At 37.8% G+C, this 20653-nt stretch overlaps 2 protein-coding genes across 9 annotated transcripts in view; one reads left to right on the top strand and one right to left on the bottom strand.

Annotated features, from left to right (window-relative positions):
• Positions 1-9438, top strand: part of LOC125904722 (class I histocompatibility antigen, F10 alpha chain-like) — a 19454-nt gene extending 10016 nt beyond the window's left edge. Inside the window, exons 5-7 of one of the 3 annotated variants that reach the window (XM_049602321.1) lie at positions 8704-8805; positions 9143-9160; positions 9315-9438. In XM_049602321.1, the coding sequence (XP_049458278.1) occupies positions 8704-8805; positions 9143-9160; positions 9315-9361 (167 nt within the window). In that variant the 3' untranslated portion in view covers positions 9362-9438. Of the gene's footprint in view, positions 1-646; positions 749-1059; positions 1078-8703; positions 8806-9142; positions 9161-9314 lie in introns of all 3 variants that reach the window. The other 2 variants (XM_049602322.1, XM_049602320.1) reach the window with 2 other exon arrangements.
• On the bottom strand, positions 4247-20653 carry psmb8a (proteasome 20S subunit beta 8A). Of its 6 annotated transcripts, none has more exons than XM_049602326.1 (6): positions 20196-20653; positions 8154-8295; positions 7103-7214; positions 6003-6132; positions 5167-5371; positions 4247-4407 (listed from the first exon to the last, which is right to left on the bottom strand). In XM_049602326.1, the coding sequence occupies exons 1-6, from the start codon at positions 20343-20345 to the stop codon at positions 4319-4321; spliced, it is 828 nt and encodes a 275-aa protein (XP_049458283.1). In that variant the 5' UTR covers positions 20346-20653; the 3' UTR covers positions 4247-4318. The 6 variants fall into 6 exon arrangements, with proteins under 6 accessions (XP_049458283.1, XP_049458288.1, XP_049458285.1 ...); XM_049602331.1 differs by lacking the exons at positions 5167-5371; positions 6003-6132; positions 7103-7214; positions 8154-8295 and adding exons at positions 17197-17401; positions 18005-18134; positions 19172-19283; positions 19726-19867 and having other exon boundaries at positions 20196-20650; XM_049602328.1 differs by lacking the exons at positions 6003-6132; positions 7103-7214; positions 8154-8295 and adding exons at positions 18005-18134; positions 19172-19283; positions 19726-19867 and having other exon boundaries at positions 20196-20648.

The following is a 20653-nucleotide window of genomic DNA, read 5'->3' as shown; positions in this document are numbered from 1 at the left end:
TAAGGCTTAGATTTGTATTAAACCAATGCATGTGTCCACTTCTGGACCTTAATAATTACCTCAATGTCATGTCTGCCACCTGTCCACTGTTTAAGTAGCTTTGGTTAATAATGAGAAATATTAGAGTAATTTTTACCACCTTTGTAAACTGATTAATAAATTAGTTTTTAAATCGTGAAAAAAAAATGTAGAAAGTCTTTTTCTGGTCTTGTGTAACTATTTTAATGGTTAACTACAGTCACAGATTATAGGCACTGTATTGTCTCAGTTTTAGAGAAGACATAATTATTTAATAACTAGATGAATGTATGTATCTGTAAGTAAATTAGTCAGAATAAAGAGTCTGAATATGATTGTCAGAAGCTCTCATTGTGCCAAAAAACCACAGTATGGGACAGGAACCAACATCGACATACAGCTAAACAAAGACAACAAAACAAGACAAGAATAAACAAGCATAGATACAGTAAAAATATGCAGGCAAGCAGGGATAGGAACTGATATTATCAACAACAGCAGGACAAACAAACATAAATCGTAGTGTATGTATAATATTGCGGTCTGGTTGACAGATGGATATTTTTCTCTTCTAACCTGCTTCATCTGTTCAGGTTGTGATTATTTTTCATTGTTTCCCTCTCAACAGAGAAACCCACTGACATGACCGTCCCCATCATTGCTGCAGTTGTTGTTCTCGCTCTCGTCCTCATCGCTGTGATCGGATTTGTCATTTACAAAAAGAAGAATGGTGAGAGACTAAAACAAAAATACATCTTTTTTTTTCTTTCCGTATTTTGGTATTAGACTTTGAAATGATGTTTTTATCTGGATGACAAAAGTGAGCCAAATTTCAATTTCCAGCACACAAGGGCTTAGAGTTTCAAGATAATGTGACTACAGTGTGATGATGTAAGTCAGAGGTATGAAGACATAATGTACAACAAAAGGAAGAAGAGGTTTATTTATCAGTTTGAGTGAGTGGAGGAGATCACTGAAAAGATTGACAAATTGTGACGTTTTCAACTGTAACAAGAAAAATGTCTTTTCTTTTTATTTCAGCCAAACGCCCTCCATCTCGTAAGTAAAACTTCTTTTTATTCTGTTTGTCTCTGACCTGATATTCACTATTCATTTTTTGCTGAAGAACTTTTTCAGGACTGTCTCCTGTAGTGTGAGCTGTTTGTAAAACACAGTGGATGTGGGCTAACAGTGTGTTTCTGACCCTACAGCTATAAACAACCCTGAGGTGTTGGAGGAACTGAATCCAAATGCATAAATGGCAAACACACCATCCTGCACACAGTGAGTTTCTTCATATGGGACTTGAACTGTTCACACCTGTTAAACAAAGTGATTGTTTCCTTATCCACAGTAAAACATCTGTGACACATCATAGCTGTCAAGAAAATCTTTGACTTTCAGTTGGTTTTCCACAACAAAGGTGAAACTGTTTGATATGAAGTGAGATTATTAAGAGAAAGGCACAGATACTTTAAGAAACCTTCACATCAGCAGGTCAGATACAGTCTAATATTAAACACTTAAACTTTAACCTTTAGAAAAAAGGGACACTAATTATTAAATTTTTGCCAAACTAAATTTTAAAAAATGATCGTACTTCATCAGCACAGTAGATCAATACTTGTTTTATAAAATGTGAACACTTAAATGACTGAATTGTGGATATTTGATATTTTGTTACAATATTTTATTTTAAATGAAACTGTAAATATGTGGCTTTGTGGAACTGAACTTAACAAACATCTATGGTGAATTATTTTTTTCTATTTCATGTAATATTTTTCTTACTGTGTCTTTAGGTTTATGGATACATTTTGCACTGGATCACGGAGCGGTGTCGCCACAATCTCCTGCATAAACTGAGAATCCACCGGTTATTCATCAATTATATCATAAACTGATAGAATCAAGGTTGGGAATTAAAAAAAAAAATGTGAACAATTAGTTGACAAATATCATGAAACATAAATGGTGACATGAAATCATTGCTCATCCTCTTATAAAATATTGCCTTAACTGTTGGTAAATCAAATAAGGACGATTATTTTTGGAGAGAAGTAAAATACAATGTTCAAAACAATGAAAACATCACAGTGCTCTTCACACATACATAATAAAGATTTGTGTGTAACTTTAAAACCAATCCACCATAGTTACAGTTTGATGCTTCTGCTGTTGGGCTTTTCTGGTTAATGTATTATTGGTAATTCAAATGTAAATATACACATATAGACACACACACATTCACACACATGCATTCCCTTCTCATAGCATACTCATAGGGTCTGGCAGTATGATATAAACCTTGAGGTATTTTTCATCCAGTTGAGAGTTTTCTTCACTATTTATACTGAGAAAGTCGTTCTTTGGTTCTCTGTCTGTATTCGATCACTGAGGGCAACACTGCAAATCCATCAGCAGCATCCAAGAACATGCTATGTAAACTGGACACTCTAATTGGACACTCTAGATTTACAGAAGATGTCAGTGTAAATGGTCATCTATCTGTGTTACTCCTGGTAATAAACTGTACTCCACTCGACCCTCAGTGGGATGATTTTTTGTATCACTGTTGTGAATCACATGTATCACAACATGAAATCACACAAACAATGATAGGTTGTATCAATGTTGCCCACCCCTATGCACACACATACACAAAATATAAACATCAGTCCAAATTTATTTTCCAGTTCTGTAAATACTCTGTTTATATATTTCCTTAAAAGTGATAAAATATTTGATTTTACTCAAGCAGAAACAAGTAAGTTATGTCGTTGAGGTTTTTCTTAATCAGGAGTATGTTGTTGTTTTTTTGTTTCATTATATCTATCTTTTGATTTGTTTCAAGCTTCTCAGCACACTGATAGAAATGTTCTTGAAAATATTTGCTACTATTATTTGGGGACAAGGGATGTTTTCCCTCTTAGTTTTGTAACCATGAAGAAATTGAACAGCGATGCTCCAAATCACTTATTGTGTTTAAGTTGGTGATTGTCAGATGAAGTTGCCCTGCTTTTTGTACTTTTGATTTGCTTTTCAATAAAGTGTCTAAAATTCCACATTTCTGTCTGTTTGTGTTTCCACATATTTGGTTACAAATCTGTGACTAGCTGTTATTATTTGAATACTGAGTATCCACTATTGTCACAGACTAAATGAATGTCACTCTGACATTTAGATGTTAAACAAAGGACAGGAAGAACACAATTATTTTGCCAAACCTCTGATTCTTTACAGAAAACTTAAGGTGCAGTTTGAATTTTAACATGACAAGAACATGATATGCATGATTAGTTTGGACCTCTTTGGTGAAACTTTTTTTTTTTTTATCTCTTGAATGATTTGCTTCTCTCTGTTAGGAGAAATCAAAACACAAAGTTAAGATATTTGTTTAGCATAGCATATAGGCTTATTAGTGAGAAATAGAGGAAAATAAATGCTTGAAACTGCATCATGATATTTTGCTTTATCTCATTGTGTGAATGCATTTTTTATTTTATAAATGTGTATAACAATGATCCACTAAGCTTTTCTTGACACAACATAACCAGACTCAGAGTGGTGCTTTGGATTTCCCCTGAGATAACCTGTTGCACTGAAATCTGCCTGGCAACTGATGACACAACCGTCGGGAAATGTTCCAGTTTCCAAATCAACCTTAATTTTCTGACTGGATGTTACCTGCTGTAGGTAACTGTTACAGTGTGGAATACCCCGAACAGATATAATCAGCTCCTACGCATCATATAGTTTCTGAAATAGCTGTGATAATTTGTGGCAAAAAAACACCCATTGGTTTTGAACTTTTTTAAAAAGCCATGTATTTAACTGCTGGCCCTTTCTTCACCATCAAAGGTTCACTTATAAGCGCCAGAAAGCAAACAGATCCTCACAGACCTGTCAAGATTTAGTTGCTTTTTCCACAATGGCCGATATACCTTCATGGGCAAAACCTGTGTGACTAAGTTCTGCATAGAAACAGATGACATCATAGCTGTTAGGACAAAAAATATATTGCATCATGTTGCTATACCTACCTACATTGTAATTAAAATATAAAGTATGTATAACAATACTTAATACAAAAGTACTATTTACATTAAGTTATATTACCTACTTCAGCAGTAACATATAAATGTAAGTGAGATACAGTAAGACCAGATATCAGGAATACGAAAGCTTTAAAAAGAACTCACCTAACAGGTTTACCTACAAGATTAGTTTAGAAAGACATGTTTCATTGGACTGAACATTATTTAGAGGGTTGAGGTCGATCTGGGTTTAGGGGTCAAACTCAGAACATTCCCTTCCTGTAGCGGTGGATCAACTCAGATACGTCTTCCTTACACACCTTTATCCAGCCGTCCTCCTGCATGTGGTACACTAGACAAACACATAAAAAATAACACAGAGTTGATCACACATATTCCAACAAATGTACACAAATTAAGACAAACAACCCTTGCAAAGTGCTCACAGGTGTATACATTTCAGGACTGTACAACATTTAAATTTTGCTAAATGTAAATTATTTTGTGCCTTTAATTTGATATGTAACAGTATAGAAATGACAGGAAATGAGGAAAGAGAGAGAGACAGGGAACAACATGCAACAAAGCTCCCCAGCCAGACATGAACCAGGGTGCGGTTTTAGTTTATGTAGACGCAGTACTTTAACGTAATGTTGTTTTTGTTTGGCAATGTTAAATTTATTTAATTTTTCAAATCCCAAGTCAAGACAGACAAGCCCCAAGTCAAGTCCCAAGTCAAGACTGACAAGTCCTCATCTTAAATGTTGAGTTTCGAGTCCTAAACAAGTCATAGTGTGCTCTTCACCAAATGTAACCTCTGGTTTGAGAGAGAAAGAAAGAGAGGGAGAGAAGGTGGCATCTCTGTCTCTTGATCAGTTTATATACTCAACAAAAATGAAGACAAACATCTCAAGTGGTAGTTCAAGCAACAGCCCCAGAGCCAGCGAAAATAAATATCAAATGATGTTTTCTGGGAATGACCAGGGAAATCTGGGCACTGGCAAGATGGAGGGAAGTTTATTCATTTCCTGCCCACATTGTTATGATACAAAGCTGGCTGAAAAGAGGAAAAGTATTCCTTTAAAACTTAACATTCTCAGATTATACTTACTGTTGACCACCCCTCCAGAGTAGGCATCTCTGTGTGTGGCGTGAGCGATGCCCCGACGGCCCAGTTCATATGCCTCCTCCACCGTCATGTCTTCCCGGTAACCGCTGTCCACCACACCGTAGGCGTAACTGTTACCACAGCCGGTAGAGAACATATGGCCAGAGAGACGTGTCCCATTATCATCCACATAGTACAAACCAGGGCCCTGTAGAGGACACAGTTACTCATTATGGTCTGCAGAGAAATTATTGTTTTATATTCAGGCCTCAGTTTTTGACAAGGATACAACAATACTTCCAAAAAGAGGTGTGACAATAATGTCTTTTTGGGTGTTTTCAAATTTAATGAGTTGCTTCATCATTGATGTCTGTGGTGTATCTTGTATCTATAAATCTTCTTTTCAGGATTGTCTTTTTTAGGATTTCAGGCTCGGACTCCTGAAGAAATAATATTTTAATGCAAGAATATTGAGATGTATTTCAGCTGGTGACTTTGGAACCAAATACTTTTTGTGTGTCATACTGATATGTAGTTAGTTGTAAACTGTGGGTACATTTTTTTTGCTGTCTGTACCCTCTTCCCTGTTTTTATTGCTATTGGTTCATTGGTTGCTTTATATATTCTTTTCTAATCTTAATGCATTTTAAAATGATGAAGGCCATGTAAATATACGTAAAGTGACTTATTATTTCTAGATGCTGCTTCATGGGAAGTGATAAAAGACACTGATAATAAAAAAGATTTTAATGTCTTTAGTGTAGATCGTAAGACTGACACACACACACACACACACACACACATACACATACACATAAACACACACACTCACAGCTTACCTCTTTGTCCCATCCACAGATCATGCTTCCCATGGAGAGGCCCATGCCTCTGTAACCTAGCATCATGTTAGACAGCAGCTTGGAGGCAGCAGCCACAGAGATCCTGTGGTTGTTCCTCAGCCGGTACAGCCTGGATGAAAAAGTAATAAAACAAGTTACAAATATATTCATATGGAAATCAAATGACAAATCAACCAGTCATAAAGATTGGGCCTGCTAACACTGGAAAAAAACCTCATGATACTCCTCCTGAGTTATAGGAACACTGACTTTTCCTGACTTTTGTGGGTCCAAGTATTTTCAGTCAAAACTAGAATTAACACCTTGTAGTTGTTTGTCTCGACCAACTACTTAAGTTGTCTGTACAGACTCATATATGTCGTAAGACTTACAAGGGATTTGATAAAGGTGTATTTTTTGGTGAAATGTGGAAGCATCACACACATCCTCACAGTATAGCTCTGTTAAACAAATCAGGGTGAAATGAGATGTGTGCTAGTTTTTTGTTGTACTTGATTGTTGTTGTGGAGCGCTTTGTTGTTAAATGTCTGTATTTGATGTAATGTATTTTTGCGTGTGGTTGTATTTGTCTGACAGTTGCCACTGACACAAAGAGAGTTTCTGAAAGGATAAATAAACAAAACTAACTAACTAACTAACCCTCAACCCGTCAGCACAGAAGATTTATACAATCAGCACAGTTTCAAAGTGGACACCCAAGATCAGTGTCACCAATTCAGTATCTGACCAAATATCTCCCCTTCTGTTCCTCAGTTATTATGCTGAATAATGGCCAGAAAAGTGTTTTTATACAACATTACAACATTATAACTGTCATCACTTCATCATTTTATCCTATTAGACATCTGGGCTTGTTAGAGCCCAGGACCTTTCTGCTGTGAAGTCACTGTCCTAACCACTGAACCTTTTTTGCTTCACTCAACAGGACAAACTACTCCAACAAGCTTTAACTTGTTTTTTTCTTATGACTGCTCAGATCTTTACTCAACTGCTGTATGAAAACAACTTTCTAAAAATCGACAGATATATAGAACATAAAATGACAAAAGGGATCAATATTCAAACACTGCATGACAAACCTGCATTCTTTGGCCAGGAGTCTCTCCCAGTACTGGCAGTCTGCAGCACTCCCTGACATGGTGCCCAGCAGGTAGGGATTGATCTCTATGACCTTGTTGACGTCGTTGGATGCTGCAGAGCCGTGACATATTTGGGAAAAGGAGACACTTTAGTGACCAAGATTACAGGTGGAAGCATTAAGCATCTCAGTGTAGCAGCACCCTGGTCACACCTGTTGCCTTATTAACTTTTTGTGGTCATCTTGTTCATATTCCCTAAATTTTACATTTTAAAGCTCCATGCCTCTTTGATACCTTTGTTCCTTGAGTTGATGACAATCTTTTTCACACAATGAACACTATGTTGGCTGGGCAATATGACTGACTGGGTCATGCCTAGAGGCTAAAAACCTGTCACTCAGGGGCGTAAATATAGACAGCGCAGGCAGTGCGGTTGCACTGGGGCCCATGGGGTGGAAGGGGTGGCCCATGTGAAGAAGAACTCACATTCAAACAAAAATGGTGCTATTTTCCATACATGCCCTAAATAAGGCAAACCCATCTCCATCATGGTTTTCTGGTTTTGTAAAACAGTGTCAATCTGTAACAAATTATAAACTTATTCTACATAAACTATTTAAAAAAACTATAATTTACCAATAAAAAAGTATCAAGTTAAACTAATAATTTCCTATTTTCTTTTGTAGATTTGTCTTACACAGATATGTGATGATGATTGCTGTGTAATATGTATGTTAATGTGTCCATATCAAGTATCTGCAAGTGGATGTAACGTAAAAGCGGCAGTCAGACACACTATTGCTAAAATATACACCTAAAACTGCGTGTGTGTGTGCTTCATAACTTGCAACTAGGGCGTAATAGGGCCCCTCATAATAGCGGCCCGCTGTAACTACCTTACGCCACTGCTGTCACTCTCTGTGAAATGAAATGATATGCTGAATTGCATAACTTTTCCCACACTTAATCCAACTTTTTGTGCAGTTCCACCTCTTCTAACATTTTCCAGGGATGGAAAAGAAGACATGCATTTCTTTACATGTGTATTTACCTATGTAACGACCAGCTGAGGCTCTGGAGTCCACAGCCACGATGACTCCATGTCTGAACTTGAAGGCCAGGGTGGTCGTACCATGGTTCAGGTCTATACACACGCCTCCGTCACGGATGCAGGATTGGATAAACCCGGAGGGCTAAAATGAAATCATAAGAGGGATCCTAGTGGGGCGCATGATGCGTAATGGCACTGTGTGAATGTGTGTATCTATAAGTAAATCAGTCAGAATAAAGTCCATTAGCCATGTATGATGACATTTAAAAAGAGTTTGAATGATTGTCAGAAGCTCTCATTGTGCCAAAAAACCACAGTATGGGACAGAAACCATACAGCTAAACAAAGACCACAAAACAAGACATAGATACAGTAAAAATATGGAGACAAGTAGGGATAGGAACTGATATTATCAACAACAGCAGGACAAACAAACATTGTAGTGTATGTATACAAGATTGCAGTCTGGTTGACAGATGGATGTTTTTCTCTTCTAACCTGCTTCATCTATTCAGGTTGTGATTAGTTTTTGTTGTTTTCCTCTCAACAGAGAAGCCCACTGACATGACCGTCCCCATCATTGCTGCAGTTGTTGTTCTCGCTCTCGTCCTCATCGCTTTGATCGGATTCGTCATTTACAAAAAGAAGAATGGTGAGACTAAAACAAAAATACGTCTTTTTTTCTTTCCGTATTTTGGTATCAGACTTTGAATTGATGGTTTTATCCATATTGCAAAAGTGAGCCAAATTTAAATTTCTAGCACACAAAAATCTGTTTTAACAAACATTAAGTGCTGCAGGGCTCACAGTTTCAAGATAATGTGACTACAGTGTGATGATGTAAGGGAGAGGTATGAAGACATAATGTACAACAAAAGGAAGAAGAGGTTTATTTATCAGTTTGAGTGAGTGGAGGAGATCACTGAAAAGATTGATAAATTATGATGTTTTCAACTGTAACAAAAAAATGTCTTTTCTTTTTATTTCAGCCAAACGCCCTCCATCTCGTAAGTAAAACTTCTTTTTATTCTGTTTTTCTCTGACCTGATATTATATTATATCATTTTTTGCTGAAGAACTTTTTCAGGACTGTCTCCTGTAGTGTGAGCTGTTTCTAAAACACAGTGGATGTGGGCTAACAGTGTGTTTCTGACCCTACAGCTATAAACAACCCTGAGGTCACGGAGGAACTGAATCCAAAGGCATAAATGGCAAACACACCATCCTGCACACAGTGAGTTTCTTCATATGGGACTTGAACTGTTCACACCTGTTAAACAAAGTGATTGTTTCCTTATCCACAGTAAAACATCTGTGACACATCGTAGCTGTCAAGAAAATCTTTGACTTTCAGTTGGTTTTCCACATTAAAAGTGAAACTCTTTGATATGAAGTGAGATTATTAAGAGAAAGGCACAGATACTTTCAGAAACCTTCACATCAGCAGGTCAGATACAGTCTTTTTTTTTTTTTAAGATAATTTTTTGGGCTTTTTTGCCTTTAATGAACAGGACAGAGTGAATTGGGGCGAGAGAGAGAGTAGGGGTTGACATGCAGCAAAGGGTTGCAAGCCGGAGTTGAACCTGCCACTGCTGCAGCAAGGCATTGCCTCTGTACATGGGGCGCCGGCACTATCCACTACGTTACCAACGCCCCAAGTCAGATACAGTCTAATGTTAAACACTTAAACTTTGACCTTTACAGGGACACTAATTTATTAAATTGGTGCTGAACTAAATTTTAAAAAAATGTTTGTACTTCATCAGCACAGTAGGTCAATACTTGTTTTATAAAATGTTAACACTTAAATGACTGAATTGTGGATCAGCGAGATGATTTTTTGTATCGCTGTTGTGAATCACGTATCACAACATGAAATCACACAATGATATGTTGTATCAGTGTTGCCCACCCCTATGCACACACACACACACACACACACACACACACACACACACACACAAAATATAAGCATAAATCCAAATTTATTTTCCAGTTCTGTAAATACTCTTTTTCCTTAAAAGTGATAAAATGTTTGATTTTACTCAAACAGAAACAAGTAAGTTATGTCGTTGAGGTTTTTCTTAATCAGGAGTATGTTGTTGTTTTTTTGTTTCATTATATCTATCTTTTGATGTGTTTTAAGCTTCTCAGCACACTGATAGAAATGTTCTTGAAAATATTTGCTACTATTATTTGGGGACAAGGGATGTTTTCCCTCTTAGTTTTGTAACCATAAAGAAATTGAACAGCGATGCTCCAAATCACTTATTGTGTTGGTTCAGTTGGTGATTGTCAGATGAAGTTGCCCTGCTTTTTGTACTTTTGATTTGCTTTTCAATAAAGTGTCTAAAATTCCACATTTCTGTCTGTTTGTGTTTCCACATATTTGGTCACAAATCTGTGACTAGCTGTGATTATTTGAATACTGAGTATCCACTATTGTCACAGACTAAATGAATGTCGCTCTGACCTTTAGATGTTAAACAAAGGACAGGAAGAACACAATTATTTTGCCAAACCTCTGATTCTTTACAGAAAACTTAAGGTGCAGTTTGAATTTTAACATGACAAGAACATGATATGGATGATTAGTTTGAGACCTTTTTTGTGAAACTTTTTTTGACTCTTGAATGATTTGCTTCTGCTTTTGCTTTTTGCTTTTGCTTTATCTCATTGTGTGAATGCATTTATTTTTTTTTCAGTGTGTATAAAAATGATCCACTAAGCTTTTCCTGACACAACATATCTGGACTCAGAGTGGTGCTTTATTGTGTTGGTTCAGTTGGTGATTGTCAGATGAAGTTGCCCTGCTTTTTGTACTTTTGATTTGCTTTTCAATAAAGTGTCTAAAATTCCACATTTCTGTCTGTTTGTGTTTCCACATATTTGGTTACAAATCTGTGACTAGCTGTGATTATTTGAATACTGAGTATCCACTATTGTCACAGACTAAATGAATGTCACTCTGACCTTTAGATGTTAAACAAAGGACAGGAAGAACACAGTTATTTTGCACCTTAAGTTTTCTGTAAAGAAAACTTAAGGTGCAGTTTGAATTTTAACATGACAAGAACATGATATAGATGATTAGTTTGAGACCTTTTTGTGAAACTTTTTTTGTCTCTTGAATGATTGGCGTCTCTCCATTAGGAGAAATCAAAACACAAAGTTAAGATATTTGCTAAACATAGCATATAGGCTTATTAGTGAGAAATAGAGGAAAAATAAATGCTTGAAACTGCATCATGATATTTTGCTTTATCTCATTGTGTGAGTGCATTTTTTATTTTATAAATGTGTATAACAATGATCCACTAAGCTTTTCTTGACACAACATATCCGGACTCAGAGTGGTGCTTTGGATTTCCCCTGAGATAACCTGTTGCACTGAAATCTGCCTGGCAACTGATGACACAACCGTCGGGAAATGTTCCAGTTTCCAAATCAACCTTAATTTTCTGACTGGATGTTACCTGCTGTAGGTAACTGTTACAGTGTGGAATACCCCAAACAGATATAATTAGCTCCTACACATCATAGAGTTTCTGAAATAGCTGTGATAATTTGTGGCAAAAAAACACCCATTGGATTTTTAACTTTTTTAAAAAGCCATATATTTAACTGCTGGCCCTTTCTTCACCATCAAAGGTTCACTTATAAGTACGAGAAAGCAAACAGATCCTCACAGACCTGTCAAGATTTAGTTGCTTTTTCCACAATGGCTGATATACCTCTATGGGCAAAACCTGTGTGACTAAGTTCTGCATAGAAACAGATGACATCATCGCTGTTAGGACAAAAAATATATTGCATCATGTTGCTATACCTACCTACATTGTAATTAAAATATAAAGTATGTATAACAATACTTAATACAAAAGTACTATTTACATTAAGTTATATTACCTAGTTCAGCAGTAACATATAAATGTAAGTGAGATACAGTAAGACCAGATATCAGGAATACGAAAGCTTTAAAAAGAACTCACCTAACAGGTTTACCTACAAGATTTGGAAAAGAGGTTTGGCACATCCTGCATGTTTGTGGGCACATTTCACCGACAAAAACAAATTCTGTAACGATCAGGCAAGGCATCTAAATATTTCTTCCACGGCTCAATATATAAGTAAAATATATCTTTAAAACCACAACATAGATTTACTTCATGTTAAAAGTGTGATCACAAGATGAACTGTGGCTGACAGTAAACAAAGAGAAATGAACATGTCACCATAATGTCACACAGTGGTCTAAAATACCTTGCTTTGTCTCAAAAAACGAATCAAAATGTTCTCATTTTCAGGGACATACTGTCTGACTTTCATGAATTTTGTACCTGACACTTAATATCATAAAGCAACATGACATATCAGTTCAGGTTAATCATCACAGGACAGAGCAGTGAGCTGAACAAAAGGTCTTTATTTGTGTCTGTGTGTTGCATTGGTAAGATTATGTATGTCAACATAAACAGTACCTCCATTATATAATACAAAAAACAAAAACCATACAGTCTTCGCAATTTAAATCCAATAAAATGTAGGTTCATATGTAGAGAAATGAAATGGTTCTAAGTGGCATTTTATGCTCTGACAATTTATTGATCCAAAATCAGAGACGGATCACACACGTCCTTAAACACTCTGCTGTGAGACAGAGTGGGGTCGTTCATTTCCAAAATCAGATGTCAATATATTTTTGAGAAAATATGGGGTCACGTTACACAAGTTTAGAAAGACATGTTTCATTGGACTGAACTGTATATACACGGCTGAGGTTGATCTGGGTTTAGGGGTCAAACTCAGAACATTCCCTTCCTGTAGCGGTGGATCAACTCAGATACGTCTTCCTTACACACCTTTATCCAGCCGTCCTCCTGCATGTGGTACACTAGACAAACACACAAAAAATATAACACACAGTTCATCACACATATTCCAACAAATGTACACAAAAATTAAGACAAACAACCCTTGTAAAGTGCTCACAGGTGTATACATTTCAGGACTGTGCAACATTTAAGCTTTGCTACGTGTAAATTATTTTGTGCTTTTAATTTGATATGTAACAGTAGAGAAATGACAAGAAATGAGGAGAGAGAGAGAGAGAGACAGGGAACGACATGCAACGAAGCTCCCCAGCCAGACATGAACCAGGTTGCGATTGTAGTTTATGTAGACGCAGTACTTTAACGTAATGTTTTTGTTTGGCAATGTTCATTTATTTTATTTCTCAAATCCCAAGTCAAGACAGACAAGTCCAGAGTCAAGTCCAACAGGTCCTCGTCTTAAATGTTGGGTTTCGAGTCCTAAACAAGTCATAGTGCGCTCTTTACCAAATGTAACCTTTGGTTTGAGAGAGAAAGAAAAAGAGAGAGAGGGGGCATCTGTCTCTTGATCAGCTTATATACTCAACAAAAATGAAGACAAACATCTCAAGTGGTAATTCAAGCAACAGCCCCAGAGCCAGCGAAAATAAATATCAAATGACGTTTTCTGGGAATGACCAGGGAAATCTGGGCACTGGCAAGATGGAGGGAAGTTTTTACATCCAACCTGGAAAACCTCACAGCCACTTTTATTTGTTATAGTGTACCGTGCTCCTGGCCCGTATTCTGAATTTGTATCTGAATTCTCAGAGTTTTTATCCAGTCTAGTTCTTAAATCAGATAAAGTTATTATTGTAGGCGATTTTAACATTCATGTCGACGTTGATAATGACTCCCTGGCTACCGCGTTTACCTCATTATTAGACTCCATTGGCTTCAGTCAGGGTGTACATGAACCTACTCATTGTTTTAACCATACCCTCGATCTAGTTCTGACGTATGGAATTGAAATTGATAACCTAAAAGTCTTTCCACAGAATCCCTCGTTATCGGATCATTATCTGATTACTTTGATTTCTTTTTACTCAATTACACGCCACTCAGCAACAGTTACTATACTAGATGTTTATCAGATAGTGCTATCGCAAAATTTAAGGAAAAGATTACTTCGTCGTTAAATTCAATACCAATACCTTCAGTAACAGAGGTTTCCCGTGCCGACTTTAACCTCTCCCGAATTGATCATTTTGTTGATAGCCCGTAGGCTCGCCGCGAACAACGCTCGACTCTGTAGCTCCTCTTAAAAAGAAGTTAAAAAAGCAAAGAAAGTTCACTCCTTGGTATAACTCTCAAACCCGTAAGTTAAAACAAATATCGCGAAAATTTGAAAGAAATTGGCGATTAACAAAACTGGAAGAATCTCGTTTAATCTGGACAGACAGTCTCAAAACTTATAAGAGGGGCCTCCGCAATGCCAGAGCAAACTATTACTCAGCTCTAATAGAAGACAATAAGAACAACCCCAGGTTTCTTTTCAGCACTGTAGCCAGGCTGACTGAGAGTCAGAGCTCTATTGAGCCTTGTATTCCTTTAGCCCTTAGTAGTAATGATTTTATGAGCTTTTTTAATGACAAAATTCTAACTATTAGAGGCAAAATTCATGACCTCCTGCCCTCAGATAGTACCTATCTAACCTCAAACACAGCTGTAAAACCTAATATATATTTAGATTGCTTCTCCCCAATTTCTCTTCAAAAATTGACCGCAGTGATTTCTTCATCTAAATCATCAACGTGTCTCTTAGACCCCATCCCAACTAGGCTACTTAAGGAGGTCTTTCCTTTAGTTAACACTCATATATTAGATATGATCAATATATCCTTATTAACAGGCTATGTACCACAGTCTTTTAAGGTAGCTGTAATTAAACCTCTACTAAAAAAGCCCACCCTGGATCCAGAGGTGTTAGCCAACTATAGACCAATATCTAATCTTCCCTTTATGTCAAAGATCCTTGAGAAAGTAGTCGCAGACCAGCTGTGTGATTTTCTCCAGGATAATAATTTATTTGAGGAATTTCAGTCAGGATTTAGAGTGCATTATAGCACCGAGACAGCTCTAGTTAAAATTACAAATGACCTTCTGATTGCTTCAGACAAAGGACTCGTCTCTGTACTTGTTTTATTAGATCTTAGTGCGGCGTTTGACACAATTGACCATCAAATTCTACTGCAGAGACTGGATCACTTAATTGGCCTGAAAGGTTCAGCACTAAGCTGGTTTAAATCGTATTTATCTGATCATTTTCAATTTGTTGACGTTCGTAATGAATCATCCTTACGTACTAAAGTTTGTTTTGGAGTTCCGCAAGGTTCTGTGCTTGGACCAATCCTATTTACTCTATATATGCTTCCTTTAGGTAACATCATTAGAAATCACTCTATAAATTTCCACTGTTATGCGGATGATACTCAGTTGTATTTATCGATGAAGCCAGAAGAAAGCAATCAATTAACTAAACTCCATAACTGCCTTAAAGACATAAAAACTTGGATGAGCACCAATTTCCTGATGTTAAATTCAGACAAAACTGAAGTTATTGTTCTTGGCCCCAAACAACTCAGAGACTCTTTATCTGATGACATAGTTTCTCTAGATGGCATTGCTCTGGCCTCTAGCACTACCGTAAGAAACCTCGGAGTAATATTTGATCAAGATTTGTCTTTTAATTGTCATTTAAAGCAAACCTCACGGACTGCATTTTTTCATCTGCGTAATATTGCGAAAATTAGGCCTATCCTGACCGGAAAAGATGCAGAAAAATTGGTCCACGCTTTTGTTACCTCAAGGCTGGATTACTGTAACTCTCTATTATCAGGTAGCTCTAGTAAGTCCTTAAAAACTCTCCAGCTAATTCAGAATGCAGCAGCACGTGTACTAACAGGAACTAAGAAACGCGACCATATTTCTCCTGTTTTAGCTTCTCTGCACTGGCTCCCTGTAAAATCCAGAATTGAATTTAAAATCCTACTGTTAACTTATAAAGCTCTAAATGGTTAAGCTCCGTCATATCTTAGAGAGCTCATAGTGCGATATTATCCCACCAGAACACTGCGCTCTGAGAACGCAGGGTTACTCGTGGTCCCTAAAGTCTCCAAAAGTAGATCAGGAGCCAGAGCCTTTAGCTATCAGGCTCCTCTCCTGTGGAATCATCTTCCTGTTGCGGTCCGGGAGGCAGACACCGTCTCCACATTTAAGACTAGACTTAAGACCTTCCTCTTTGATAAAGCTTATAGTTAGGGCTGGCTCAGGGTTGCCCTGTACCAGCCCCTAGTTAGGCTGACTTAGGCCTAGTCTGCCGGAGGACCCCCCTATAATACACCGGGCACCTTCTCTCCTTCTCTCTCTCTCTCTCGTATCCTATTACTGCATCTAGCTAACCCGGCCATTCTGGATGTCACTAACTCGGCTTCTTCTCCGGAGCCTTTGTGCTCCACTGTCTCTCAGATTAACTCATATCGCAGTGATGCCTGGACAGCGTGACGTGTGTGGTTGTGCTGCTGCCGTGGTCCTGCCAGATGCCTCCTGCTGCTGCTGCCATCATTAGTCATTACTCATACTTCTACTGTTATTTTACACATATGACTATTGTCACACATGTATACTGCCAGATATTAATACATACTTTCAACATATTGTACCACAGTAGCCAGAACTATAACTATAATATTATTACTTTTATTAATGTTGCTTGTTTGTAAGCTACTGTCATTACCTGCATCTCTCTCTCTCTCTCTGTCTCTGTCTCTGTCTCTCTCTCTCTCTGTGTCTCATTGTGTCATATGGATTACTGTTAATTTATCATGTTGATCTGTTCTGTACGACATCTATTGCACGTCTGTCCGTCCTGGAAGAGGGATCCCTCCTCAGTTGCTCTTCCTGAGGTTTCTACCGTTTTTTTTCCCCATTAAAGGGTTTTTTTTGGGGAGTTTTTCCTTATCCGCTGTGAGGGTCTTAAGGACAGAGGGATGTCGTATGCTGTAAAGCCCTGTGAGGCAAATTGTGATTTGTGATATTGGGCTTTATAAATAAAATTGATTGATTGATTGATTGAAGTTTATACATTTACTGCCCACATTGTTATGATACAAAGCTGGTTGAAAAGAGGAAAAGTATTCCTTTAAAACTTAACATTCTCAGATTATACTTACTGTTGACCACCCCTCCAGAGTAGGCATCTCTGTGTGTGGCGTGAGCGATGCCCCGACGGCCCAGTTCATATGCCTCCTCCACCGTCATGTCTTCCCGGTAACCGCTGTCCACCACACCGTAGGCGTAACTGTTACCACAGCCGGTCGAGAACATACGGCCGGAGAGACGCGTCCCATTATCATCCACATAGTACAAACCAGGGCCCTGTAGAGGACACAGTTACTCATTATGGTCTGCAGAGAAATTATTGTTTTATATTCAGGCCTCAGTTTTTGACAAGGATACAACAATACTTCCAAAAAGAGGTGTGACAATAATAATGTACTGTCTATTAGGATGGTGTTTGAGTTGCTTCATCAGTGATGTCTGTGGTTTACACGTATCTATTAATTGTCTTTTCAGGATTGTCTTTTTTAGGATTTCAGGATCGGACTTCTCAAGAAATAATATTTTAATGCAAGAATTTTGAGATGTATTTCAGCTGGTGACTTTGGAACCATATGGTACTTTTTGTGTGTCATACTAATATGTAGTCGATATTTTTTTGCTGTCTGTACCCTCTTCCCTGTTTTTATTGCTACTTGTTCATTGGTTGCTTTATATATTTTTTTTTAATCTTAATGCATTTTACAATGATGAAGGCCATGTACTGTAAATATACGTAAAGTGACTTATTATTTCTAGATTCTGCTTCACTGGAAGTGATAAAAGACACTGATAATAAAAAAGATTATAATGTCTTTAGTGTAGATTGTAAGACTGACACACACATACATATACACATAAACACACACACTCACAGTTTACCTCTTTGTCCCATCCACAGATCATGCTTCCCATGGAGAGGCCCATGCCTCTGTAACCTAGCATCATGTTAGACAGCAGCTTGGAGGCAGCAGCCACAGAGATCCTGTGGTTGTTCCTCAGCTGGTACAGCCTGAATGAAAAAGTAATAAAACAACTCACCAATATATTCATATGGAAATCAAATGACAAATCAATCAGTCATACAGGTTGGCCAAAACATACGGTCTGCCAATCCTGAAAAAAAAAACCCTCATGATACTCCTCCTGAATAAATACTGACTTTTTTGTGCATCTTTTCAGTCAAAACTAGAATTAACACCTTGTGGTTGTTTGTCTCCTCCAACCATTTAAGTTGCAGTTGACATCCATGTCTGTACAGACTCATATATGTCGTAAGACTTACAAGGGATTTGATAAAAGGTGTATTTTTTAGCAAAATGTGGAAGCTTCACACACATCCTCCCAGTATAGCTCTGTTAAACAAATCAGGGTGATATGAGATGTGTGTCACCTGCAGTTTTTTGTTGTACTTGATTGTTGTTGTGGAGCACTTTGTTGTTAAATGTCTGTATTTAAGTGTAATGTATTTTTGTGTGTGGTTGTATTTGTCTGACAGTTGCCACGGACATGAAGTCAGTTTCTGAAAGGATAAATAAACAAAACTAATAAACTAACTAACCCTCAACTCGTCCGCACAGAAGATTTATACAATCAGCACAGTTTCAAAGTGGACACCCAAGATCAGTGTCACCAATTCAGTCTCTGACCAAATATCTCCCCTTCTGTTCCTCAGTTATTATGTTGAATAATGGCCAGTGTTTTTAAACAACATTATGATGTCACTGTGGTGTTGACCTTTGACCTTCTGGATATAAACTGTCATCACTTCATCATTTTATCCTATTAGACATGTGTGTGTAATTTTGTGATAATCAGTGTATAAATTATTACTTGTAAATTAAATAATACCTACTGTAACATGCATTTCATCACATGAACTCCACACAGGGAGACCTAATTTGGCCTAGGTGGGGCTCAAAGCCTGGACTTAGAGCCGAGGACCTTTCTGCTGTGAAGTCACTGTCCTAACCACTGAACCTTTTTGCTTCACTCAACAGGACAAAGTACTCCAAAGAGGGATCAATATTCAAACACTGCATGACAAACCTGCATTCTTTGGCCAGGAGTCTCTCCCAGTACTGGCAGTCTGCAGCACTCCCTGACATGGTGCCCAGCAGGTAGGGATTGATCTCTATGACCTTGTTGACGTCGTTGGATGCTGCAGAGCCGTGACATATTTGGGAAAAGGAGACACTTTAGTGACCAAGATTACAAGTGGAAGCATTAAGCATCTCAGTGTAGCAGCACCCTGGTTACACCTGTTGCCTTATTGACTTTTTGTGATCATCTTGTTCATGGTCCCTAAATTTTACATCTCAAAGCTCCATGCCTCTTTGATAGCTTTGGTCCTTGAGTTGATGACAGTCTTTTTCACACAATGAACACCATGTTGGCTGGGCAATATGACTGACTGGGTCATGCCACTCTATGACTCATTTTCTTTGTAGAGGCTAAAAGCTGTCACTCTCTGTGAAATGAAATGATATGCTGAACTGCATAACTTTTCCCACACTTAATCCAACTTTTTGTGCAGTTCAACCTCTTCTAACATTTTCCAGAGATGGAAAAGAAGACATGCATTTCTCTACTTGTGTATTTACCTAAGTAACGACCAGCTGAGGCTCTGGAGTCCACAGCCACGATGACTCCATGTCTGAACTTGAAGGCCAGAGTGGTCGTACCATGGTTCAGGTCTATACACACGCCTCCGTCACGGTTGCAGGATTGGATAAACCCGGAGGGCTGGAATGAAATCATAAGGGGGATCTCAGTGGGGCGCATGATGCGTAATGGCACTGTCTGAGTGTGTGTAGCCTATGTGTGTTGATAAAAGAACACGAAAGTGAAAATCTATCACTACCTTATATTCTTTGACAGTAACTCGTGATAGTTAAGATAAATCCATGATATGAAATTTCATGGGACGCAAACCTGCACCGCACACTGAAATCCACAGACGCGTAAAATAACTTGAACCACACCGCGCCTGACGCTTCATGCTTGCAGCAGGTTTACCGGATGAGATCCAGAATATTATTTTCTTGCCAAAACTCGGTGAAATGATACTCACGTCTACACCCAGAGGGACAGCAAATTCCTTAGTTTTGGTCCCGAAGTTGTAGTGGTTGGTTCGGTCGACGAGGTGCGTCTGTCCTGCTGGAAGAATCTGCCCACGGAGTTCAGCATAAGGCTTAAAACCAGTTACTTCGAAAAGAGCCATTGTGTATTTAAGTTAAGAAACTATATTCTGATAATATTTTATAGTTTAGGTGTGAATTTTTCCAAAATGAAGAAGGCGACTGACAGAGCGTCAAAGATAATTTCCTTGTGCGTGACAAAGGATTCGAAAGTGAAAGAGTTTATAAACTATTTTATTGTAGTCCTGTCCTCTCGAATAACACAAGAGTACGCCAAATTAGTCAGACACACAAAGTCTTTGCGCAAGTATGACAACATATATTCCTGCAATCTTTGCTGTAAAAAATAATTGATTAAAAACTCAAGACTTTGTAATATTCCGTTTAAATA

This window comes from Epinephelus fuscoguttatus, linkage group LG17, assembly GCF_011397635.1.
Source record: "Epinephelus fuscoguttatus linkage group LG17, E.fuscoguttatus.final_Chr_v1".
NCBI classification, from domain to species: domain Eukaryota; kingdom Metazoa; phylum Chordata; class Actinopteri; order Perciformes; family Serranidae; genus Epinephelus; species Epinephelus fuscoguttatus.
This window is presented reverse-complemented; position numbering and strand designations above follow the sequence as displayed.